At 43.9% G+C, this 26,102-nt stretch overlaps 2 protein-coding genes across 9 annotated transcripts in view; one reads left to right on the top strand and one right to left on the bottom strand.

Annotated features, from left to right (window-relative positions):
* Window positions 1-638: 638 nt before the first annotated feature.
* lrrc51 (leucine rich repeat containing 51) lies at window positions 639-19,246 on the bottom strand. 2 transcript variants are annotated; one of them, XM_077540375.1, is made up of 5 exons: window positions 19,159-19,246; window positions 10,765-10,826; window positions 1,522-1,727; window positions 1,267-1,415; window positions 639-961 (listed from the first exon to the last, which is right to left on the bottom strand). In XM_077540375.1, the coding sequence occupies exons 2-5, from the start codon at window positions 10,817-10,819 to the stop codon at window positions 826-828; spliced, it is 546 nt and encodes a 181-aa protein (XP_077396501.1). In that variant the 5' UTR covers window positions 10,820-10,826; window positions 19,159-19,246; the 3' UTR covers window positions 639-825. The 2 variants fall into 2 exon arrangements, with proteins under 2 accessions (XP_077396501.1, XP_077396502.1); XM_077540376.1 differs by lacking the exon at window positions 19,159-19,246 and adding an exon at window positions 11,024-11,071.
* The window catches only part of LOC144032865 (uncharacterized), a 17,351-nt gene continuing 9,216 nt past the window's right edge, over window positions 17,968-26,102 (top strand). For 6 of the 7 annotated variants that reach the window (XM_077540357.1, XM_077540356.1, XM_077540354.1 and 3 more), the window contains exons 1-13: window positions 17,968-18,076; window positions 18,168-18,312; window positions 18,385-18,470; window positions 18,549-18,622; window positions 20,489-20,577; window positions 20,799-20,873; window positions 20,981-21,074; window positions 21,180-21,339; window positions 22,823-22,962; window positions 23,463-23,574; window positions 23,728-23,845; window positions 24,861-25,001; window positions 25,912-26,025. In XM_077540357.1, the coding sequence (XP_077396483.1) occupies window positions 18,271-18,312; window positions 18,385-18,470; window positions 18,549-18,622; window positions 20,489-20,577; window positions 20,799-20,873; window positions 20,981-21,074; window positions 21,180-21,339; window positions 22,823-22,962; window positions 23,463-23,574; window positions 23,728-23,845; window positions 24,861-25,001; window positions 25,912-26,025 (1,245 nt within the window). In that variant the 5' untranslated portion in view covers window positions 17,968-18,076; window positions 18,168-18,270. The remainder of the gene's footprint in view (window positions 18,077-18,167; window positions 18,313-18,384; window positions 18,471-18,548; window positions 18,623-20,488; window positions 20,578-20,798; window positions 20,874-20,980; window positions 21,075-21,179; window positions 21,340-22,822; window positions 22,963-23,462; window positions 23,575-23,727; window positions 23,846-24,860; window positions 25,002-25,911; window positions 26,026-26,102) is intronic. The other variant, XM_077540351.1, reaches the window with a different exon arrangement.

Genomic DNA, 26,102 nt, shown 5'->3' with positions numbered 1-26,102 from the left:
TCTGGGGTTGGCATAAGACTCTGGTTTTGTAACCACGCAGGAGGGGTCTTGTTGGTGCTGGACTTCACTTTGATGGATTGGATGTACTGGCTTCTATGGATCTCACTCTGCCTTATCGATCCTTCCCTCCTTCCTCTCTTTAGTTTTTCCTCTGGGCTCTTGAGATCTCGCTAAATTTGCTGGAATTTAGAGGCTTCCGGGGTTGGCGTAAGACTTTGATTTTGTAATCATGGGGAAGGCAGGAAGTGTTTGGTCGGTGCTGGATTTCACTTTGATTTACCTTTCTTTTCTCTTTATTTCTTTTTTTTTCTGACCTTTTCTCTGGTCTCCTGACCATTTAAACCTCACGACTCTGGCAAGATTCTGAAGTACCTGGTTAAGGCGAAGGGTAATGGGATATTTATAAGGTTTTAGGTGAATGAATGAGTATAAATTTATACGTATTTGCACGCACGCACACGCACGCACGCAAACGCACACACGCAAACGCACGCACGCAAACGCAAAAAAAAAAAAAAAAAAAAAAGCAATGATGACAAGACGTTGAATCGGTAAGACTACCGAATGAACAATTCTGAGCTCTTTTTAAAAAAAAAAAAAAAAAAAAAAAAAAAAAAAGGAAGAGGGCTCTGCAGCTGTGTACTCGATCTTTCTGGCATCCAGTGAACAGATCAACTGAGAAAATGCAGCCGTCTGGTTATTATTGTTAGTATAATATCGTCAGCATTAAAATACAAGAACCAGTGGAAGTTCCCACCCAGAACTTTACAGAGTGGCTGTTTGTCTCTATGATGTAGCTCTACACGGTTGTGATTTTGAACACAGTCATGGAAGTGTTTCCATACTTCGTTTGCCTGTGTTGCTACTGCGGTTCCATATCTGAGCCAAGGCTCGCTCCTGAGGGGTCACAACACTGAAGTCCATTGTCTTTAATCCACGTAGAGTAGATATCACGTGTTTCCTTTAGGAAGAAAAGTTGAATGAAAAACAAATATAATAATAATAAAGTTATGTAGAATACATAACCTCCATGACATACAATCTTACAAAAATACACAAAAACACATAGAAGAAGGGTCATTCCAAAATTGGAGGACATTTTACACCCCAGACTAGTGACCCATCAATTACATACAAAATACTAAAACATGCAGTCTCTGAGTAAATTTACTAGTCCTTTAAAAACAAACGAAAAACTAATAAAAGTATGCTTAAAATAGCTTTAAAAATACCAAAGAAGAAAAGTAACATTAATTTATTTTTAACCTGTAGGCCTTGTTTGTTTCAATGACGTTTCCATGTAGGGTGATGGTGTGTAGATGTGAGAGACTTTGTAGCTTATCTACCTCTGATAGAGTAAAAATACGGTTGCCATGAAGATACAACACCCGCAGTTGTGGAAGTTCACACAAAACCTAGAACACACACACAAGCCCACACTTATGCTGCATATTACATGGTAGTACTAGTAAAAGCCCGTGAACATGTGTGTGAAATTGAATGTACAAAAAAAGAGCTTACTTTGTCTATATTTGTGATGTGGTTGAATGAAAGGTCCAACCAGGCGAGCAGTGATGGTTCAGCCAGGAAGTGGCTAATAGTCTTGTGAAGGTCACAAAGGTTTGTAATATGATTGTTATTAAGACGAAGGGAGCCACTCTGGAATTTTCCTATTAAATTTCTCTTTAAAGGCCGCAGACCTCTGCTTGGTTCTTCTGACTCTGCATCTGAAATGTAGATAAATAATGAACATCAGGCAGTGCTGAAAGTTTATGCTTTAAGTTTAATCAATCGTTTAAAATTTAAATTTTGGTGGTAAATGGAGCATAAAAACAACATAATTCCCCAATGATGACACGACTCAGCAGAGTCGATGAAAAACGAATCCCAGAAAGGCAGGCTCAGAGGAGGAAAACAATCTCGTTTAATCACTTTGGATGCACCGAGGAAACAAAGCTTGCTCGCAGGCAAGTAAGCGAAATTTACAGTGGTGTCCCTGCGCACAGGCGAGGGACACGGAAATAACAAAAGACACTTGCAAAAGGCAAGGAGGAATTGGAAAACACAAATCTCCTGCAAAAGGCAGGGAACGCGAATGTAACAAAAAACGCTTGCAACTGCAAGGAAAACTAACATAACCAAAATCGCTTGCAAACGGCAAGGAGAACGAACTTAACAAAAAACACTTGCTAACAGCAAGGACTAGAAAAAACAAAATCACTTGCAACCGGCAAGGACGACACGAAATGCACACGGAATCAATCACACGAGAATAACAACAAAAGGCGACGCGGAAACACACACGTGAATACTAGTAAACTAAAGACGACGGCAGATTCAAACAACTTTACCAACAGGGAAACGCGGAGAACACTTGGACATGAAGATGAGCAAATAATAATCCGACAGCTGGCTGTGCTGCTCGGAGTCCTTTTAAAGCCATGATTGCAAACGCGATGCAGGTGCGGGGCTGGGGAACGCCCCCCTCGTTGGTAGCACTGGAACACACACACACAAAAGCACAACAGGCTGAGAACCGAACCATGACAGTACCCCCCCCTCAACGGACGCCCCTTGGCGGACCACCTGGCTTATCAGGATGAGCAGCGTAGAAAGTGTCGAGCAAAGACGGGTCCAGGATCCAGGAGCGGGGGATCCATTGCCGCTCCTCCGGTCCGTAACCTTCCCAGTCGACCAGATACTGGAAGCCCCGGCCCCTGCACCTCGAGTCCAAGATTTCCTTGACCGTGTAAACAGCATCCCCATCGACCACTCGGGGAGGAGGCGGAGCGGGTGCAGGCGGGTTCAGTGGGCTGGGAGTCACAGGCTTAAGGAGGGAAACGTGGAACACAGGATGCACCTTGAGAGAAGGCGGAAGACGGAGTTTCACAGTCACAGGATTGATGACAGTAAGTATTTCGAAGGGACCAATGTAGCGCGGACCCAGTTTCTTCGAGCACCCTGCCAGGCGCAAGTCCCTGGATGAGAGCCAGACTTTGTCTCCTGGCTGGTAAGTGGGCTCCGGACGTCGCCGACGGTCCGCAATCTCCTTATTGCGGGCCGCTGAGCGAGATAGCGCCGCTCGTGTCTCCTGCCATACCTTGTGGGCCCGCCGGAGGTGGTGTTGGATGGTGGGCAGTTCGATGGGACCTTCTTGAGAAGGGAACAGAGGTGGCTGGTAGCCGTACGCCGCCTTGAAGGGTGAGAGACCGGTTGCAGAGGACGGCAGAGTGTTCGTGGCGTACGCGATCCAGGAGAGGTGCGATGACCAGGATTCCGGGTTGTGCAGGCACACACATCGTAGAGCTGCTTCTAGGTCCTGGTTGGCCCTCTCCGTCTGGCCGTTGGTTTGTGGATGATATCCAGAAGACAAACTGGCTGTGGCGCCCAACAGCTTACAGAATTTCCTCCAGACCTGGGAGATGAACTGAGGAAGCCGGTCGGACACCAAGTCCACCGGAATGCCGTGAAGACGGAAGACATGACGGACGAGGAGTTGAGCAGTCTCCCAGGATGATGGCAGTTTGGAAAGAGCAACAAAGTGAGTCAGTTTCGAAAACCGGTCGACCACGGTCATGATTACCGTGTTTCCCCTTAACCGGGGGAGGCCGGTGATGAAGTCCAACGAGATGTGAGACCAAGGCCGCGTCGGGATGGGTAGCGGCCTCAGTAGTCCCATCGGCGGCTGGTGGGACGACTTCCCGCACGCACAAGCGGTACATGCTTTGACGAATTCCGTGACGTCCTTTTTCATGTCGGCCCACCAAAACCGCTGGCTAATCAGGGCAAGAGTCCGGTTGATCCCTGGGTGACATGCCACTCGTGAGGTGTGACCCCACCGTAGGACGTCAGCCCGCACCGGGTCAGGAACGAATAGTTTCTCTGCCGGGCACTCCTCCGGCACTGCGAGCCCTTCCTGGGCTTCAGTGACTCGCTTCTCGACCTCCCAACGAACTGCCCCCACGAAACAATGTGCGGGTAGGATCGGTTCAGTTCCTGCCTCCGGCGTGGCCGCATCGTGGATCCGGGACAAGGCGTCCGGCTTCTGGTTCCGGGATCCCCGGCGGTAGTCCACAACAAAGTTGAACCTCGTGAAAAGTAAGGCCCAACGTGCTTGCCTCGAGTTAAGTCTTTTGGCTGACCGAAGGTATGCCAGGTTCTTGTGGTCCGTCAGCACCCTAAAGGGTTCCTTGGCGCCCTCCAGCCAGTGTCGCCATTCTTGTAAAGCCAGCACGATAGCCAGAAGTTCCCTATTCCCGATGTCGTAGTTCGCCTCCGCTGGACTCAGTCGCCGGGAGAAGAAGGCGCAGGGATGGAGCTTCCCGTCTTCTGGCGACCGCTGGGACAGGACCGCCCCCACTCCTGAATCCGACGCGTCAACCTCGACCACAAAAGACAGATCTGTATTAGCGTGGATGAGCACTGGCGGGTTTACAAACTGCTGTTTCAATTTCAAAAATGCATCTTCCGCAACAGGTGACCACCTAAAGGGTACTTTACTTGACGTCAGTTTAGTAAGGGGGGCAGCCCGTAAGCTATAATCTTTGATAAAGCGACGATAAAAATTAGCGAATCCCAAAAATCGTTGTAGCTGTTTTCGGTTCTTGGGAGTCGGCCACTCGACCACGGCTTGAGTCTTTACCGGATCCGCCCGTAATTGCCCTCCCTCAATAATGAATCCCAGAAATTGTACAGACTTGGCGTGGAACTCGCACTTCTCTGCCTTCACATAGAGCCGGTTTTCCAAGAGGCGCTGGAGGACCAGGCGAACATGTTGCCTATGCTCCTGAATGTCGCGTGAGAAAATCAGTATATCATCGAGATAAACAAAGCAAAAAGTGTTCAACATGTCCCTAAGGACGTCATTAATTAGACATTGGAATACTGCTGGGGCGTTTGTCAGACCAAAAGGCATAACACAATATTCAAAGTGTCCGAGTGACGTCTTAAAAGCAGTCTTCCACTCGTCCCCCTCCCGTATTCTCACCAAATGATAGGCGCTTCGCAGGTCTAGCTTAGTAAAAATTCGGGCCGACTGCAATGGAGCGAACGCTGAGTCCAGCAAGGGAAGGGGATATTTGTTCTTAACCGTGATCTCATTCAAACCACGATAGTCGACGCAAGGGCGGAGTGTCTTGTCTTTTTTTCTCGATAAAGAAAAAACCAGCTCCCACGGGAGACTTGGACGGGCGTATCTGACCAGACGCTAGCGATTCATTAATGTACTCCCGTAAAGCGTCTTGCTCCGGCTGGGACACCTGATATAAACGTGAACCCGGCAATGGGGCACCGGGAATCAGGTCAATCGCGCAATCATACGGACGATGAGGCGGCAATGCTCGTGCCCGATCTTTACTAAAGACCTTACTTAAATCACGATACTCCTCGGGAACGTTATCGAGACATACCGGTTCTGGAGTTGAATTTGCTTGCACCGATGTAGTCCCTCCTGCCGATTTCAGACAGTGGGCATGGCAGAAGGGACTCCAGTTCTCTAAAGCCGGCTTCTCCCAATCGATCTCCGGATTATGCGTTCTTAGCCATGGAAGGCCCAACACTAAGGGCGCAGAACGGGACGGCATAACAAAAAATCTCCTTCTCTCCTCATGATTTCCCGAGAGTTTCAAGGTCAGAGGACCGGTAGACAGTCGTACCTCCGCCAATAGGTGCCCGTTGAGGTCGAAGACCTCCTTGACCTTCTCTAAAGTCTCTACCGGGCTTCCTAAAGCTTCCACCACACACGGGTCTATGAAGCAGTCATCTGCCCCGGAATCGATCAACGCACTCACCCTAACACTCAACCCGTATCCAGACAGCTCCCCCGACAACTCTAGTCGTCTTTCTCTGAGAGAAGACCCCGACGGCGGGCATGGTTCGGTTCCCCCCGGTTCATGCTTACCCGGATTTGCCTCCTTCACGGACTTCAGGGGCACGTCGGCACGTCCCCCCAGGCGAGCGGTCGGCCGCGTCTTGCGTGGGGGTCGCGTTGGGCACGATGCCACTCGATGTCCCGGTTGACCGCAGTACAGGCAGGCACCAGCGACCCATCGGCGACGACGCTCCTCCGGGTGCAGGTGTCCACCACCCAGTTGCATGGGCTCCACTCCGTTGTCCGGGGATCCCGGGAGGGTGCGTGCTTCGGTGACGTCGAGTGAGAGTCTGGACATGTCGTTGCTAACGGCTGCTCCACGCCGCTCAACAGCCCGCTCTCTGCCACGTTCCCGTACACGATTGTCCAAACGAATCGTTAGTTCAATGAGACCTTCTAAAGAGCTCGTGTCGTCGCGGACTGCCAGTTCATCCTTGAGTTGTGTATTCAGTCCTCGACGAAAGACACTCCGCAAAGCACAGTCACCAAACCCGCTCTCGGCGGCCTGAATACGGAATTCGATTGAATAATCAGCGACCGATCTTTCCCCCTGTACTAAATCAAGCAACCGACCCCCGGCCTCTCTCCCCCTAACCGGATGATCGAACACGCGTTGAAATTCACCAACAAAATTGGAAAAAGAGGACCGAAGGTCTGGTCGCGCGTTGCTCACCACCATAGCCCAGGTAGCGGCTTGACCAGACAGGAGGCTCATAATGAACGCTACTTTGGACTGATCACGGGCGTAAGTAAAAGGTTGCTGGTCGAAAATGAGCGAACACTGATGCAAAAACTGACCGCAACCTCCAGGCTGTCCATCGTAGCGTGACGGGTGGGGCAAAACGGGTTCTTTATGTGTAACCGGGAGCGCCGAAATGGCAGTGTCCGAACGCGGAAGTTCCGGGCGGGAACTGAGCTGCTCAAGCCTCCCGAACATCTCCTCACAACGACGAGCAAGCCGGCCTACCACCTCTTGAAGACCGGCCAAGGTGGTCTCGGCTTGCCCGACCCGTTGCCCCTGACTGGTCAATGCCTGTCTCACCTTTTCTGAGTCTGCGGGATCCATGGTCGGATTATTCTGACACGACTCAGCAGAGTCGATGAAAAACGAATCCCAGAAAGGCAGGCTCAGAGGAGGAAAACAATCTCGTTTAATCACTTTGGATGCACCGAGGAAACAAAGCTTGCTCGCAGGCAAGTAAGCGAAATTTACAGTGGTGTCCCTGCGCACAGGCGAGGGACACGGAAATAACAAAAGACACTTGCAAAAGGCAAGGAGGAATTGGAAAACACAAATCTCCTGCAAAAGGCAGGGAACGCGAATGTAACAAAAAACGCTTGCAACTGCAAGGAAAACTAACATAACCAAAATCGCTTGCAAACGGCAAGGAGAACGAACTTAACAAAAAACACTTGCTAACAGCAAGGACTAGAAAAAACAAAATCACTTGCAACCGGCAAGGACGACACGAAATGCACACGGAATCAATCACACGAGAATAACAACAAAAGGCGACGCGGAAACACACACGTGAATACTAGTAAACTAAAGACGACGGCAGATTCAAACAACTTTACCAACAGGGAAACGCGGAGAACACTTGGACATGAAGATGAGCAAATAATAATCCGACAGCTGGCTGTGCTGCTCGGAGTCCTTTTAAAGCCATGATTGCAAACGCGATGCAGGTGCGGGGCTGGGGAACGCCCCCCTCGTTGGTAGCACTGGAACACACACACACAAAAGCACAACAGGCTGAGAACCGAACCATGACAAATGAAGCATACAATATTATAGGCGTTCTTAGTAGTAACTGGATTAAAAACTGTCACACTGCAACGTAAAGCTGTCAAAGAATCAGAAATTTAAAATTCGTTCTAAACATTTAACCCATAAGAACCCAGACCCATTTTTCGTTGAAGGAAAATTATTTGGAATATATTAACAGACCAAGTGGACCACATAAAACACATTTCTGATGTTTTTTTCAGTATAACACTTTTTCATACCAAAGATCTGTATTGTTACATATATATCACATTGGGCGTTAGTGGTAAACAATATTTTTTATTTGACATTAAGTAAACATGAAAGTTTTTAGTCCTTGTTACATGAAAAGTGCCTTTTACTTGCATTTCAACAACATATATTGTAGCTGTGACTTTAATAAAGTTTTACATAAAATTATTCAGTTTTGCTTTGTCACAAAATTGCCAACTGTATCAAAAATAAATAATACTGCATATTTGGAGGCGTTCGTAGCAAGCTACCATGGGTACAAAGAACTGAACAACAGACCCGAAAAACAAAAGTTGTGCAAAACAAAAAACAAAAAGTGTTTTAGCCTACACAAGATGGTCAGACTTGAAACAGTTTCGTTCCTCAGTGAAGCAAAGATGCACATCACATTTCTCACAGAGTGGTTGTTGCACTGACTTTGCAGTGCTTGCAGCGGGCAAGTTTGTCACACTTCACAGGTCAATGTGCAACTTGGTCAGAGCGAACATCATCTGGAACTCCAAGCCGAACCCTTTTTGGCGGTCGTGATTGTGGTGGTGAAGATGTAGGATTGAGTGATGGTCGGCCTTTTCGTGCCTCCAAAAGAATGAGGCTAGTGGCAACCTCTGCCTGGAAGCTCTTTTGTCGCAGTACATTTTTGACATCAAGCAGTTTACAGTCATGGCGGTAGATCAACCAAGCGTTGACCTAACACGCCGTGCTGTGTGCACAGACCTAACATGATGGTGTGCCAGAACAAGTAGGGGTACCACCTCCGTGACCTCATGTGGTACTTGCACCTTGCAATGCATGAATCAAGGAGATCTACTCCTCCCATGAATGTGTTGTATTCTTTCACTATGTTTGGTCTTCTGACCTCCAAAAATTTCTTGTCTGCTTTGCTCCAGCGTCGAGCATTATCTTGAGGCTCAACTGCACGGTAGGATGAGATCAGGGTAACAGATTTGTTGTCATACCACTTGGCAATGACCAGCCTTTCTTCTTTTTCCACCCTGGCATCAACAGATCCTCTGATTCTCTTGGCATGACTTTTATCATCTTCAAGCTGACACCCAGCCAAGCAATTGCCATGCAGAGTTCCCAAAAACTATATCCTTCTGCTGAAGAAGTTTGAGTACCAGTGGTGCTGAAGAAAAAAAGATTGTCAGCAAACACTTTGTAGTTTTGGTCTGATGGGAGAGTTTCACACAGCTTGACCACAACATCACCTCCCATGCCAAGTAAAGATGTTTTCCCAGTGCAGAATACACAATAATTAGATATTTTCTTTTATAGGATAAGCATAGGATAATAAAACTGCTAGCATCATATTAGCATACCAAACAATGCTTCACTTTCACATTATTTTAGGTTTCTATTTGTTCAGTACACTTTTAATTGACAAGCAGAACATACTTCAACTGAATAATACCAGATTCCACTAAATAGATTGGGCAGATTATTACCAATTTTGTTATTGTGACAAACATGTCACATCAATTTTTCATTCGTATTTTACGGCCTTTAGCCCAATGTGACATGTATGACACAGCGATATTTCAATACCTGGTTTGATATTAGTTTCTTCAATAAATCTGGTGAGACCAGGTTGAGTGTACTATAGGACATGTAAACAAAGTTTTGGAACTGTCAAATGAGTTTGAAATGACCTGTAGCATCAAATAACAGGTCTTTGATGTTGTCTGCTTCTATGAAGTTAACACACCAGCCATACCACCATATCAATCAATCAATCAACTTTATTTATATAGCACCTTTCATACATTTAAAATGCAAATCAAAGTGCTGGACATCCATAATGCAATAAAATAAAAGAAAGAAAAAGCCCCCCCATCCCCATGATCGTACCCACAGACACACCCAAAACCCAACAAACACATGAAAACCACAACATGGCGGGGCACAGATGTACCCTGTAAGGAAAGGCACCCAGGAGGAGTTCATCCACAGTGAGATGGATGAAGACCAAGCATCCCTCTCACTGTGGAGGCTCCCCCATGAGAAAACACTGGAGCTAAAAATTTTATAACTACCAAATAAAAACATTTAAAAACTAAAAGAAAACGGTTAAACACGGTAGAAAAAATAAATAAATAAAAACAAAGCTACAAGACAATATAGATTAAAAGTTAAATAAATAAAAGGGGATAAAAAAATAAAAATAATAATATATAAAATAAAATAAAATAAAAATAAAAAAGGTCAATCAAATGCCAAACTAAAAAAAGTAAGTCTTAAGCCTCCTCTTAAAAAGATAAATATTCTCTGCAGACCTGATGCTCTCTGGCAGGCCATTCCATAGGTGAGGACCATAGTGGCTAAAGGCAGCTTCACCATGTGTCTTGGTCCTCACCTTTGGAATAGTTAAAAGGCCGCTGCCAGAAGACCTCAGAGGCCGCGAGGGGTAATAGGGTAAAAGCAAGTCAGATAAATAAGATGGGCCAAGACCGTTAAGACATTTAAAAACTAATAAAAGCACCTTAAAATCAATCCTGAAACGCACGGGGAGCCAATGCAGCGATTTTAAAACTGGTGTAATGTGCTCCCGCCCTCCAGTCCCCGTCAGCACACGTGCAGCTGAGTTCTGAAGGAGCTGTAGGACTGAAATATTCTTTTTGGGAAGACCAGAGATTGGAGTAGTCAGTTCCTGACAGAGTCACATGACTATCACATGGTCTTCATTCCAGGATGTTGAGTATGCGTCACTTAGGGTTTTAATGGGATAAAGTCAGACATAGCGTTTTATAACAAAGAGACTGGGGGGTTCAAAGTGTTTGTTACACTGGCATCACCGTGGGTTCTTATGGGATAAAAGTACGTTTTTTGTTTTTTTTGTTTTTGTTTGTTTTTTTAAGTCGATCAATAAATGTTCTACCTGCTAAGCTGCTGATGGCTTTAAAAGATAAATCCACTGGAGCTCCATACATCATATCTCATCTGTAAACAACATCAACAAAAACAACAAACAAACAAAACAAAACAAAAGTTTTCACAGTTTTACCCAAGGAAAACTAGGGTAATTAAGCGCTTTTTACATCAATGAAGTTCTTTTAAACTTCTCCGTTATCATACGCTTACACACCCCCCCACACACACACACCCACAAACGCAGACACTATATAATGTATACGTACAAATCAACGCAATTTGTCCCTAGCTAAGCGTTTAGCGCGACGTTTTCCTGGCTTCAGCAGTCAACAGTCTGTTTCCATGGCAACGCATATTAGACAGCTGTAAAAGACGGCAAAAGAGGCTCTCGTCTTTCTAACACGTTTCTTTACTGACCACCCGAACTCCCCGCGCCTGCGCACAACTCTCTCGCGAGACTCCGCAAGTTATTGACACTGAATTACCATGCAGCTATAATATATGCACAAACATAAATGTTACATTATTATATGACATCTCCCCCTCTTTTGTGTTATTTCCAATAACAAAATAAATCTTATGCTGGACAGCAGATACCAGTTATCACTAGCATAATGTACCATTGTTTCTTCTATTAAAGAAATGAGTCAACTTAAATTTGCACCAACATAAATTAGTTCTGCATACAAATAATATCAACATTGTCAAAACCAACACAAATTTCAACTTTTCCAACATTTTCTCCTTGTAGTTTTCTCTTTTTTTTTTTCACATTCAAATTTCCATTCTCCTTTTCGCATCATTTCCTCCTTCTCCCCCCCCAAAGGCCATGTGTCTCGCTGCCATCACAGGTCCAGCCTGTTGACAGGTTTGCTCACTCGCCCCGAACGGGTTACCACCTGAGTAGGTGAGGAACCTGAGGATGTAAACACACCCTGACGAACAGGAACAGTGTCCACTATGTCGGTGCTGGCAGAGTGGGTGTCTGTTGCCTTGGATTCCTCGGGTGCTGCTGGAACAGGCTGGGGAACTGGCCCAGGATGAAGGTGACGGCGATTCCGCCTCAACTCTGCCCCTTGTGACGTCCGGATGATGAACGATCTTGGTGTCGTGCTCTCCCGTGAGACCACCGCCGGAAAACACCAAGACTTCTCATGGTCCAATTTGGAATATACCTGATCCCCTGGCTGTAGGGCAGGCAAGGTTCTGGCTCCATGGCGACGGTTGAAGTAATGAGCTTGCTTCGCCTTTTCCTTCTTGTCTGTTTCCTCCACGGCCGTCCTGCTGGGCCACTTTGGTCTGAGGTTTCTCTCCAGGGTCGGGAGTGTTGTTCTGATTTTCCTCCCCATCAGTAACTCAGCCGGACTGTACCCTGTGGTGGAACAGGGAGTAGCTCGATAGCACATAAGCGCCATGACAGGATCCTCCTGCTTCAAAATCTTCTTCGCCGTCTGCACAGCCCTCTCTGCGTGCCCGTTGCCCTGCGGATGATGAGGACTGGACGTGAAATGTTGGAAGTCGAGTTTCTTCGCAAACTCCTGAAATTCAGTACTTGTGAACTGGGGACCATTGTCACTTACTACTTCGTTTGGAATTCCAAATCTAGCGAAAACTGACCTCAGCTTTTTGATCATTTGCGTGCTTGTTGTGGATGGCAGATGTAGTATTTCAATGAATCTCGAATAGTAGTCTGAGACGACAAGGTAGTGGTGTTGTTTAAATTCACAGAGGTCCATAGCTACTCTCTTCCAGGGTCGCTCCGGAAGCGGTGTGGATAGGAGTGGCTCCTTCTGTTGAGTTCTTCTCATTTCATGACACACTTGACATGATGTCACAAGTTTGCTTATTTCTGACGAAAGTCCAGGCCACCACACTGATGAACCTGCTCTCTGCCTACATTTGATAAGGCCTTGATGTCCTTCGTGAATTTTCTGAAGTACTTCATCTCTCATCGATCGTGGCACAACAATCCTACATCCTCTCAGAACTAAGCCATCGTGCACTGACAACTCAGACTTGACTTGAACATACGCTCTAGCATCTACTGGCACTTTACTGATGTGCTCAGGCCATCCTTTCTCTATGAGCGATGTCACACAAAGCAGTTCGGTATCAGCGGCTGTTGCTACCCTGATTTCATCCAACTTGCTTGCAGATGCTGGGACCCCTTCCACCACACTAGCCACATAGCAGGCCACATCACTGTGCGTTTCATCTGATGTGCTAATGTTAGTAATCGGGCTGCGTGACAGCGTGTCCGCAACAATCAGGGTTTTCCCAGGAGCATATTCGGCGACGGGGTTGAACCTCATGAGCCTCATGAGGAGACGCTGGCAACGTAAGGGTACATTGTCCAAGCTCCGGCTATTAATGAGAGGCACAAGCGGCTTGTGATCAGTTATGAGCTTAAACTGTTCCAGCCCATTAAGGTACCTGTCAAACTTCTCGCATGCCCAGACTCCTGCTAACGCCTCCTTTTCTATCTGTGCGTAGCGAGATTCTGCATCACTGAGCCTGCGGGAGCAATATGCTACTGGTTTCCAGTGACCTCCTTGGAGTTGGAGTAGCACACCACCCAGTCCAAAACTACTTGCGTCAGCCGACACAGCTGTTGGCTTGCTCACGTCGTAGTAGGCAAGCACCGGTGCAGTTGTTAGCATGTGTTTAATGTTCTCGAAAGCCGTTTGTTGAGCATGACTCCATGTCCATACAGCATCGTTCTTTAGGAGCTCATGCATTGGCTGGCCCACCGTAGAGAGGTTTGGAATGTACCTTCCCAGGTAATTCACCATTCCCAAAATCCTCTTCAGCTCTTTCACATCAGCTGGTGGTGACAGCTGCCGAATAGCCTCCACTTTGTCGGGATCGGGCCGGATACCAGACCCGTCAATGAGGTGTCCAAGGAACCTCAGCTGGCTCTGTTTGATTGAACACTTCTCTTTGTTGAGCTTTAAGCCAGCAGATTCAATGCGTTGCATTACCTTTTCTAAGCGGTCATCATGTTCCTCCTCTGTGGCCCCGTACACCAGGACATCATCCATGAAGACCTCCACACCTTGCAGGCCCTGAAGAGTCTCCATCATCTTCCTCTGGAAGATCTCAGGTGCACTTGTGATTCCAAACGGGAGTCGTTTGAAGTTGAAGCGGCCAAACGGTGTGATGAACGTAGTGAGCTTACAGCAGTCTGGGTGGAGGGGTATCTGGAAAAACACGCTGGCTGCATCCAGAGAGGAAAAGACTGTAGCTCCGCTTAGTTTAGCGATGATCTCTTCTGCAGTAGGCAAAATGTACCGTTCTCTTTTAACAGCTTCATTCAGCCTTTTAAGGTCGACGCAGATGCGGGCTTTGCCTGTACTTTTCTTCAGGACTGGCACCATGGGTGCACACCAGTCTGTGGGCTGGGTAACCCTCTCTATTATGCCATTCTGCTCCATCCTCTGTAGCTCATCCTTCACTCGTTGCATCATCGGGAGAGGAACACGCCGTGCTGTGTGCACAGCATATGGCTGAGCATTGTCTTTTAGTTGTATTTTCACTGGTTCGGTCTTTAAGGTCCCGTGCTCACCATATGCATGAATGTGGCCTTGGTTGGTCACCATCTCATCCACTCTCCTCACCAAATTCATCTTCACTGACATTGGTCGGCTGAGGAGGTTATTCACTGTGCGCCCACGGATAACATAGACTGTGATTGGGTAAGTTTTGCCCTTGTAGCTTACTGTGCTTTGAATCTGCCCTAAGCACTGCAATTCCCCCCCTGGGCTGTCGAGTGGAATATCAGCAGGCTGGAGTTGTGTGTTTTCGTGAAGCGAGTGATAGGTCTGTTCACAAATGACGTTCACGTCTGCCCCTGTGTCAATTTTAAACACAACTGGTGCAGATCCCAGTAACAACTTGACGGCCCATTGCTCAGAAGCCCCTTCTGGTTTCGTCACAGCCCCTAGGAAAAATGGCTGCTGCTGCTGCTGCTGTTCTGCCTGCTCTGTGACCTCACTCACCGCTTTCTTATTCCTACACACTCTGCTCCAATGTCCAACTTTGTTGCACGAGTTACACACAGATTTCTTAGCGGGGCAATTTTCATTTTTGTCATGCCTAGCTTTCCCGCATTTGCCACATTGTCCATAATGTCCTTCTCTTTGCTTACCGTGGCCTTTGGTGCGCTTTTGGTATTTGCTAGTGACTTCACGTACCATGACCGATGTCTCTCCCTGCATGCTGATTTGAGACGCCACTTCCTCAGACTGCCTGACGGTCTCAATGGTCAGCGCGAGCGTCAGGTCGTTTGTCAGCTGCAGCTTACGTGAAACTTCTTTGTCTAATATTCCCACGACGATCCTGTCGCGGATATTCTCTTCTCGGGTCGCACCGAAGTCACAATGCTCCGACAGTTCGTACAAGGCTTGGATGAATGTCTCCGCCTTCTCACCCGGCCGTTGCGCCCGCTGGTGAAAACATGCTCGTTCATGTATCACGTTTCTCCGCGGCACAAAGTACTCATCGAACTTGCCAAGCACCCGTTCAAAGTCATTCGTGTGTCCCTCTTCGTTGAAGGCAAACGACCTGTAGATGTTTTCGGCCTCGCTACCCATGGCGTAAATCAGGCTGCTTACTTGCACCGCGCCATCTTCTCTGTCGAGTTTCGTAGCGGTCCTAAATCTCACAAAACGCTGCCTCCAGTCTGGCCACTCACCAGGCTTATCGAAGGGGAAGCTCATCGGAGGAGTAAACTTTGCCATTGTTTCTAGTTCACTTCTGACACCATGTAAAAGACGGCAAAAGAGGCTCTCGTCTTTCTAACACGTTTCTTTATTGACCACCCGAACTCCCCGCGCCTGCGCACAACTCTCTCGCGAGACTCCGCGAGTTATTGACACTGAATTACCATGCAGCTATAATATATGCACAAACATAAATGTTACATCATTATATGACAGACAGCCACTGGCAAATGCTCCATGGGCGTGACGACTATTTTTTGGTACAAATGGAACCCCATAGAATTCAGCGCTCCACTGTAGGAACTGTTATAAAATACACGTTGTAAACTGCGGTCAAGCCAGCCGCCACTCGAAAAGACGAAGTCAAGCCAGCCGCCCCAACGATTGTTAATACTGTGCATTACGGTAACATGCCGACGTGCCCCTGCGCTGGCCACCTTCAAAATAAAAGCTGCTCAACACCTGGTTTAGGGTTTAAAATAAAGAATCATAAAAAAATAACGGTTTGTTATTCCAGAACCAGACCAGTTCTAAGGGACACTACACCACCCCAGATATCCAGCCAAAGTACTTTCAACAAAATCTGATGTTGCATTTCAAAATAAAACTCATTTGAACATTGCAATCTCGACTATAATCCCTGATTTCAAAAAATCATTAAAAATTCATGGTTTGTTATCCCAGGACCAGACCAGTTCTAAGGGACACGACACCATCCCAGGTATCCAGCCAAAGTACTTTGAACAAAATCTGATGTTGAATTTCAAAATAAAACTCATTTGAACATTGCAATCTCGACTATAATCCCTGATTTCCAAAAATCATAAAAAATTCATGGTTTGTTATCCCAGGACCAGACCAGTTCTAAGGGACACGACACCATCCCAGGTATCCAGCCAAAGTACTTTGAACAAAATCTGATGTTGCATTTCAAAATAAAACTCATTTGAAAAATAAAATATAGACTATTATTGCTGATTTAAAAAAAATCATTAAAAATTCATGGTTTGTTATCCCAGGACCAGACCAGTTCTGATGGACACTACAGCACCCCAGGTATCCAGCCAAACTACTTTGAACAAAATCTGATGTTGCATTTCAAAATAAAACCCATTTGAAAATTTAAATCTCGACTATTATTGTTGATTTCAAAAAATCATTAAAAATTCATGGTTTGTTATCCCAGGAACAAACCAGTTCTAAGGGACACGACACCATCCCAGGTATCCAGCCAAAGTACTTTGAACAAAATCTGATGTTGCATTTCAAAATTTTTGAATCAGCAATAATAGTCTAGATTTAAATTTTCAAATGAGTTTTATTTTGAAATGCAACATCAGATTTTGTTCAAAGTAGTTTGGTTGGATACCTGGGGTGGTGTAGTGTCCCTCAGAACTGGTCTGGTCCTGGGATAACAAACCATGAATTTTTAATGATTTTTTGAAATCTGGGATTATAGTTGAGATTAAAATTTTCAAATGAGTTTTATTTTGAAATGCAACATCAGATTTTGTTCAAAGTACTTTGGTTGGATACCTGGGGTGGTGTACTGTCCCTCAGAACTGGTCTGGTCCTGGGATAACAAACCATGAATTTGTAATGATTTTTTGAAATCAGGGATTATAGTCAAGATGTAACTTTTCAAATGAGTTTTATTTTGAAATGCAACATCAGATTTTGTTCAAAGTAGTTTGGTTGGATACCTGGGGTGGTGTAGTGTCCCCTAGAACTGGTCTGGTCCTGGGATAACAAACCATGAATTTTTAATGATTTTTTGAAAACAGGGATTAATGTCAGAAAATAAATTTTTCAAAACAGTTTTATTTTGAAATGCAACATCAGATTTTGTTGAAAGTACTTTGGTTGGATACCTGGGGTGGTGTAGTGTCCCTCAGAACTGGTCTGGTTCTGGAATAACAAACCGTTGTTTTTTTATGATTCTTTATTTTAAACCATAAACCAGGTGTTGCTCAGCTTTTATTTTGAAGGTGGCCAACGCAGGGGCACGTCGGCACGTTACCGTAATGCACAGTATTAACAATCGTTGGGGCGGCTGGCTTGACTTCGTCTTTTCGAGTGGCGGCTGGCCTGACCGCAGTCTATGTAAGGCATGTAAACTGAAATGACTATTTTTGTACTGTATGAATAAATATCTTGTCAATAAAAAAAAAAAAAGTCACACATATCTTCAGTTCATATCAAAGTGTATTTATTTATTTTTTGTTCGAGTAGAGGTATTGTTCCTTGGTTCCTGGTGAGGATAAGTTGGTGGATGGATGGGCGATTTTGTTTGTTTGTTTTAAGCTATTTCGCCAGACATTCCCCGTCTCGCTTTTTCACTCCTGGCTCCCTAGGTCATAAAAACAAGCGCAACTCTCGAACAACTTCCGGAATTCTACCCAATCATAGTCGTTTGTTTTGTGACGCTGCTTTCAGCGAATCTGATTGGTTGGTTTAACTTGTATTAGCCTGTTTAAAAATGTGTTCGCGGTCGAGGGACCGTTGAACTGTTGCATACAGTCCCAGTACACTGCATGTTTTTAAAGTGAGCAGTCCTGTGTTTACGTTGAGTGAAGCTTTACTGATTTGATTATTGGGGTAAGTCGGTTTTAAAAACAACAATTCTCTATCTTTGACACGTTAATGGCAAATAGCCAGTACCGTTTAACGGAGATGTTTAACCTTACAGACAGAAGACGACCATTTTATCGTGGATGTATTTGGGTGTGTGTGTGTTCCCCAAGACAGCCAGTTCTTTCTCCCTCCCGGATTGAGAGGAAGGGGCCGCCGAGATGACCCTCATTAATCTGGGCGTTAAGGCTCTACTTAGCTGGGTAGGGTGACGCCAATGTGTCTCGAGCATTTAGTCAAAGTCTTTGACCTGACCTCCTCCATGCTGTTTTCAGGTCAATAATATTACATTGACCAATCGAGAAATTAACATCGAAGAGTTACAAGACGGCGAGTTACTGCTTCGTGTCGTTTACAAACTGTAAGTGCATTAGTAGTTATGTTTATTCAGAACATAGCCTCTGTTGTTTACTGTTGTTTTCCTTCCGTTTCATTTCAGGAAAAAGGAACCAAACCCGCCTTTAACCAATTCAACCGAGGAACGTTTTAATCTCATTGAAGAATTTGTGGAGAGTGAGTTTCTGTCATGATCTGCCTGTGCATGTTTTTTTTTTTTTTCATTTTTTCCCCCCCTTCCTCAATACAAATGTGTTGTAGTTGTCACAGTACTGTAACTCTAGTGAGGGAGTCAATCAGACAAGCAAGCAAGCAGGCAGGCAGGTGTGCCACAATACTTTGGGTGTTGCCCAAGTTGCTAGTGTGCCAAAGTTGAGCCAATGCAGGGAATTAAATTAATCTGGAAGTTTTTTGCCCCCCCAAATGAAAATGCATATCAAATTTTCAGTTGTACCTTCTGACTGTATTTTTCAATTAATGCCTTATCTGAAAGATGGTGTTCATTTTTGCTGTGACCGGCAACTCTCCTGCTAGCGTTATTTTGCTGTGAACGGCTTTGATTGGTCATACACAGTACACACGCCTCCCAAGCACTTAGCATTGCAAAGTCACATCAACTTTATCGCTATGAAACACCTATCTACAGCAACTCTGAGCTTTTGCAGTGTTGTAAAATCATCATGAGACCTTTATGTTTAAGAAATTCTTCAAACCGTAATTTTGATCTCGATGTTATGAATCAAATACATCACATGTGTCAAGATCCAGTCCTTGAGGGCCAGAGTCCTGCATGTTTTCAAGGTTTCTCTACTCCAATGCACCTGATTCAATGATCAGGATAATTATCAGGCTCCTGCAGTGCTCGCTGATGAGCTTAAATATGAATCAGCTGTGTTGAAAGTGTGAAACCTGCAGGACTGTAGCTCTCGAGGACTGCAGTTTGACACCTATGAATTACATAGTAGGCTGGTAATGCCGATAAAGGGCAATATTCATCCATCCATCCATCCATTTTCTTGACCGCTTATTCCTCACAAGGGTCGCGGGGGGTGCTGGCGCCTATCTCAGCTGGCTCTGGGCAGTAGGCGGGGGACACCCTGGACTGGTTGCCAGCCAATCGCAGGGCACACAGAGACGAACAACCATCCACGCACACAAGCACACCTAGGGGCAATTCGGAGCACCCAATTAACCTGCCATGCATGTCTTTGGAATTTGGGAGGAGACCGGAGTACCCGGAGAAGACCCACGCGGGCACGGGGAGAACATGCAAACTCCACCCAGGAAGGCTGGACTCGAACGGGCAATATTCAGTGACAAATTAAAACTAAAAGCTTCGTAAAAAGAGGCAGCTGTGGCTGTTGGCGCGATGTAAGTCTCAACTGTATAAACTATTAATTCAATAAAAATGTGAAACGAATTTTTTTTTTTTTTGAGAAGCTACAGAGCCGTATTAGAACCCTTGATATTAATAAAGTAGCACCCATGACCACTAGAATTTATAGGCCTACTTGTAGTTCTTTATCAGTTCACACCAAAACCCTTAGTGGCGAGCTGCCAGTCACGGCAAAATAACTAGTGTTGTTCCGATACCGATACTGGTATCGGCAAAGGTGCCGATACTGCATAAAAACAGTGGTATCGGTGACTACTCACAAGTAACATGCCGATACCATTAATTCCAACGCTAATACAAGTAACATGCCGATACCATTAATTCTAACGCTAATATAGGATTTTGGATGCAGCATCTTGTGTCTTGCTTGTGCACAACATTCACTGATATGTGACATGTTCACTGCATGCCGATCTAAGATATCCTATTGGCCCTTGAATGCTCTGAACCAATGGCAGGACAGCTTTTTCATGTTGAGGAAAAAAAACCTTAAGTATCGGTATGGTATCGGTATTGGCCGATACTGCAAAGCTGGGTATCGGTATCGGGAGCCAAAAAACGCTATCGGAACAACACTAAAAATAACCAACCACTTTGTAACTGGTATCTGAAAACCATTATTGACCTTAATACCTTACTGTTGGCAGAGGATTGCAGATTTAGTCCAACTAAAGATACACCATTGTCCTGGGACAATATAAGAAATGGAATCAACCTGACTGTGGAAATTGCAAAGGTACTTATGGGGAAAGCTGTTTTGCATTCTATTGTATGTTATATTATAGCTGTCTTACATTGTTTTTTTTTGTATGTGCTGTATTTAAACCAGCTCTTGAACATTGTTCTGTAACAAGGAACACTACTATTGTACAGTAGTGTGAATCTAGTGTGCAACACACATTATAATAGAGAATAATAATATAATAGAGAAAGTCTGATCTACTCTTATATTTCCAGGTAATTTTGTTGCTGTTTTACCATGACATGATGAGTGAAAGTTGCACCCTTAAAAGCTTGGATTTGGAGGTAGAGGTAAGCAGGCAGAATTGGTTTTGTTAAAACACTGGCACATGCTGTATTGTGTTTTCTTTTTATTCGTTCCGTGCCATTGTAATCATATTTGCATTCTTGCTTGTCAGAGGGAAATTGCAAAGTTGACTGATTCTTTTGTGATGGAGAGTGATGGCTGTGTGTATCTGAGAAGTGGCATTGATGCCTACTTGGCAAAGCAATGTGAGTGTCACATTGATTTCAGCATTTCTTATGCATTTGAGCTCATGTTCTTCAGGCGTTGGATGCACTTTGGATCTGATATAAATGTTTGTCTTCATCTTTCAGATTTGCCTGTATCTCGTGAATTATTAGAGCACACGGGAAGCACCTCTTGCTCCAGTGCGTTAACCATCTCTTCACTCTCAGATGAAGACTCCCCTGTGTTCCATCGCACAAAGAAAATCACATTTGTGGAAATGCATACTGTGGCATCATCTTCTGTCAGGTACCATACAATTTCATACTCCAACACAAAATCACTACTTTTGATCACTCCCCATGTGGGTCTATTATTTCTTTTTCAAATTATCAAATTGTCAAATCTTAAGTGTTAAGCGAATTTTGTCGATGAAATGTTAATGTAAGCCAGTGCTTCTCAATTATTTTCTGTCATGCCCCCCAGTAAGTAAGTAAGTAACATCTCACGCTCCCCCTCCCCCCCGTGACTATAAATAGTATCATTTGTCTATAAAATTGTTATAAGCACATCTCTGCATAACACTATCCGTATTAACGTATAAGAGAATTAAAAAAAGAGAAATATGGACCAACTTACAACAAAGAATAGCTTTATTAACTGTAACAGAAAAGATCTAAAGTGCATCTAAAATTCAAAAATAAAATTAAATCCTTAAACTATACACATTTTTTTTGACTGACCATGTCAAACCATATGGTACAGAAAAATAAAATTACATAAAATCAATAAATAATACATTCAAACTGATCACCAACATTAACTCAGGAGCAATATTAAAAAAAACATTAACCTGCAAAACAATGATGTAAGCAAACATGCCCCCCCCCCATGAAAAATGATGGTTTCTGATAGTAATGGCCTGATTATCGGCACAGTTGTTCTGTAATTGCATTGTGGAACTTGTCACTTTGTTTCTCGCAACTGCCACCTGACATGAATTGTTAAATGCAGTCCTCTTTCCCAACAACAAAGAAATTTCACCACGAGCACTTCCACACTGAATGGAAGGTACAAGTTGATAGGCGCAGTCAGGACCCTTTGTACTCATCTGGGCATTGGTGGAGGATGCTAACCTTTCCTGCAAGATGAATTCTTGTGGGATTTGTGACTTTAGCAACCCTTGAGAATCCATCTTGTCCCGAGCCCGCTGATTTTTTACCGGTCCTTTGGACCAATCATAAAGCAATATCGTGTTTGGGGGCAGGATATGCGACAGTGACGAAAACAATAAGCGCCAAGGCCGTATGTAATTGTTATTGTGTATTTATTTATTTAAAAAGGTCGTAATATTGTTAAAAAAAAAAAAAAAAAACACTTATACTAAAGAAAAGGTCTAGTGTGTGTGTGTTTTTTTTTTTTTGGACATAATAGCAGTGCATATAATCTCTACTAACACTTATTAAGAAACTTACTTGCTAATGCACACAGAGTTCCTCCACATATTGACTTCCTTCACAAGCATATTATGTTATCTTCATCTGACCATTAGTGCGAATTTTTAAACATAGAAGGGCCAAAAAAATGCCTTATGAAAATTAAATTACACTAAAAAAAAGTAGCCATCAGAGGGTGCTAGAACTGTACAAATGGAATTTTAATATTGTGACATGACGACGATATTGCTGTTATCGTTAGATCCTAGTGCTAATTAGTGAGACAGTTCATTAGATTTAAAGCATTGTGTTTGTTAGTATTGTTAATTATTTTACTTGATTATTTATTCCCACAGCAAATCTCCTCTCCAGGATATAATGAACACTCCCAAATTCCAATTGAGGAGGATACAGCGGCAGATGGTCGAAGAGAGAGATTATAGGGATGGACTGGAGAGGGAGCTTGCCAGCAAGATTGGCCTCATTGCACAAAGAGGTAATGGTTTTGTTTTAATGTGTTAAAATCCTGATTGTTTATAATTTTGCCATTGTTAGTCCTCTGTTTCTTAATATTTTATGCAAGGGGGAAAAACATGCATCCTAACCATGTACAACTGACTTGTCTTAAATTGGGTGGCCATGATCAGTGTGGTAGCCAATATGCTGGCATTCCTGTCTCACAGTTGTGTGGTTCTGGGTTTGAAATTTGGCTCAGGCCTACCTGTGTCGGTTGCTGTGAGGGGCTGAATAATAAATCAAGTTCAAATCGACATTGCCAACTAGTAGAATGCTAACCTGACTGCTTAAAGGTACAGTGTGTAGAATCAACTTCCATCTAGTGATGAACTAATAGATTGCAACGACCAAAGCTCCAGCTCATATACGATCAATAGTAAGGGCAAGCGCAAGCGCTACAGAAAATGAATGTTCAAATGCACTTGGAGTAATCCAAGTATTTTGGTTTAGTTTCTTTTTTTTCCCACTTGTTTTCCTCAGAATCTCAAATTAACCAGTTGCAGTATCGTTTGGACAAGATGAAAAGGGAGCAGAGCGATCAAGACCATTCTACCAGGGAACAAATTAATGAACTTGAGACCAAGAATTGCTCGTAAGACCAGTTTACCTCTCTGCATTATAGACAATAAACACAGTACAGCACTGTTTTGCAAAGCCTAGTCATTTTCATGAACCATATTTGTCTACCCCAATACAGTACTTAAGTGTGTTACTCACCGTTCCCACTTTTTCTTTTCTTTCTTAGGTTACAACGGCGACTCAATGAAATTCTGAAAGAAAACAAAGACTGTAAAAAGAACTGTTCACTGATGGAGCGAAAAGTCAGTGAACTTGAAGAGGAGAACGGTGTCCTCTCTTCACAGGTATAAACACTTGAACAAAGCTCCTTATAATCACTATGCCTTCTCTTAGCCACATCTGGTTTCGAATCATCTTATGTTGAATTAAGGTATATGTGTAAATATTGCTCCTGGAATAAAAATATATTTGAGGAGTAACTCAATCTAAGATGTAAATACGTTATTTAAATTAATGACTAAATTGCTCATCAATTATGCATTGTAAATCAAGGATATGTGTCATGCTGTGTTAGTGGTGAAGGCTTGAGAGAGCCTTTGGCAATGTAGCCAGATGTAGCAAATGTATGGTAGGTTTTTCATCAGGGGTTGGTAAATGTTGCGAACGGCTGCAAAGACATTCGCCAACAGTATTTTTCTCGCTCTCTCGCTCTCTAACTCTCTAACTCTCTCTCTCTCTCTAACACTCTCTCTCTCTAACACTCTCTCTCTAACACTCTCTCTCTCTCTCTAACTCTCTCTCTCTAACACTCTCTCTCTCTCTAACTCTCTCTCTCTAACACTCTCTCTGTCTCTCTGTCTTACCCAAAAGTTTTTCACAGTTTGCAACCTTGAGCCAGCCCAGACCAAAAACCAACATGTCGTCGCTGTCTTGTGAAAAACACTTTTATTCATTCTTTTAAATGTTTTTGGTAATGCCTGCATTCAGTTTCATTCAATAAACGTAAAAATGACAAAAATGGATTTAACTTTTCACAGAACATCGACGAATTGCTACCTTTGCAAACACTCGCAAACCGTCACTACTCAATGAAATGCAGGCTTTATTTTTTATGTAGTAGAGGACTCGGACTACGGTACTACACTCCTGCCCATTTACTGCTTTGTTATTTTTGTAAGAGTGATGGCTTGTGATCAGGTCGTGCATTCTCCAACTACAAATAACAGCATTATTATTTTTTGTCAGTTTTTCATATAGCTCATATGTTTGGGTCTCCATTAGAGTCTACAATTGGTGATCATATTGTTGTCAGTCTATGTATAAAATACGCACAGGTCACAGTGGCATGCATTTCCTCAGATGCGTGCAACGTATGCACAGCTGTCCATATTTGAAGCTGAAGTTGGAAGGCTGACAGAAACCCAAGCAGCTGGTCAAGAGGAGTGGAGAGCCAGAATGGACTTCCTACACTCTGAACTCAGTCAAGCCACTGCAGAAAAGGTAGGGGTGTTCACCTGCCAACTCTCCAAATGCAGGCTAATATTCATTTTGGCGGGTGTTGATTAAAAACCTACCACTGCTACCAGCCACTTTGGCCTGTGATGGATAAGGCCTATGCTATGATTTGTTCTTGGTCGTTTGTACCCCTGGCAGTGAGTCCACTAAATATTGTGCTCTAATGGTACATAATATTGTTTAATACACCCATTGGCTGCACGAATCCCAGTGTTGGTGCCAATATAGTTAGACCTGAAAAAACTTGTCTCACTTGCCACTAGTGGCCCCAAGCTGCGAGGTTGAGATCCCTGGTGTGAACTAATTCATTGCACCCTGATTTTAACTTCTTACTACCATAATTACTGATGTATATACTAGGGGTGTGAATTGCCTAGTACCTGACGATTCGATTCGTATCACGATTCACAGGTCACGATTCGATTCGATACCGATTAATCCCGATACGAATTTATAAGTCGATTGTTGCGATTTTTTTTTCATTCACATTTAGAAAATACTAATCAGTAAGCTTGTAGAGTGTAAGATTTATATGAAAATTTATTATTTATTTATCTGAAATTTCAGTCTTATAGAGGTTGTAATCTGTTTCATGTTTGAACAGCATTAAAATAAAATGTTAATGCTTAATGTTCCGTTCATATAACATTCTTCCATGCTCAAGGTGTGAATCCTAAAAAAAAAAAAAAAAAAATCAATTCTGCCGATTATTGAATCGGTTCGAGAATCGCGCGATGTAGTATCGCGATATATCGCCGAATTGATTTTTTTTTTAACACCCCTAGTATATACCGAGAAACCCCTCTCCATACTGTGCCCCGTGGCCCATTTTGGCTGCCATCAATCAGTTAATGATTTATGACAATTTCAATGTTAAGGTTTTGTTTCATTACAGGAGCTCCTGAATGAACAAATTCAGATCCTGCAGGGAAAGATTTCATGTTTAGAAGATGAAATTAGAGCAGCCAGAAAGAAAGAAGTAGGCGAGAACATGGGGCCTGTAATTGAGGTAAAGTACTGTATCATGGGTTATTCATATTCAACATATTCTTAATGCATTGTCTTAAATATTCACAAAAGTGTTCT

Source organism: Festucalex cinctus, chromosome 13 (genome assembly GCF_051991245.1).
Source record: "Festucalex cinctus isolate MCC-2025b chromosome 13, RoL_Fcin_1.0, whole genome shotgun sequence".
Classification (NCBI taxonomy): Eukaryota; Metazoa; Chordata; class Actinopteri; order Syngnathiformes; family Syngnathidae; genus Festucalex; species Festucalex cinctus.
The sequence above is the reverse complement of the archived record's forward strand: the minus strand, read 5'-3'. Positions and strand labels throughout refer to the sequence as shown.

Bases quoted from the DNA above. Each gene is read 5' to 3' on its own strand.
- lrrc51 (XM_077540375.1), bottom strand. From the start codon at position 10,819: ATGATGTATGGAGCTCCAGTGGATTTATCTTTTAAAGCCATCAGCAGC. The intron at 1,728-10,764 runs GTAGAACATTTA...TCTACATTTCAG, and splicing joins AGCCATCAGCAGCTTAGCAG to ATGCAGAGTCAGAAGAACCA. The intron at 1,416-1,521 runs GTAAGCTCTTTT...TGTGTGTTCTAG, and splicing joins ACATCACAAATATAGACAAA to GTTTTGTGTGAACTTCCACA.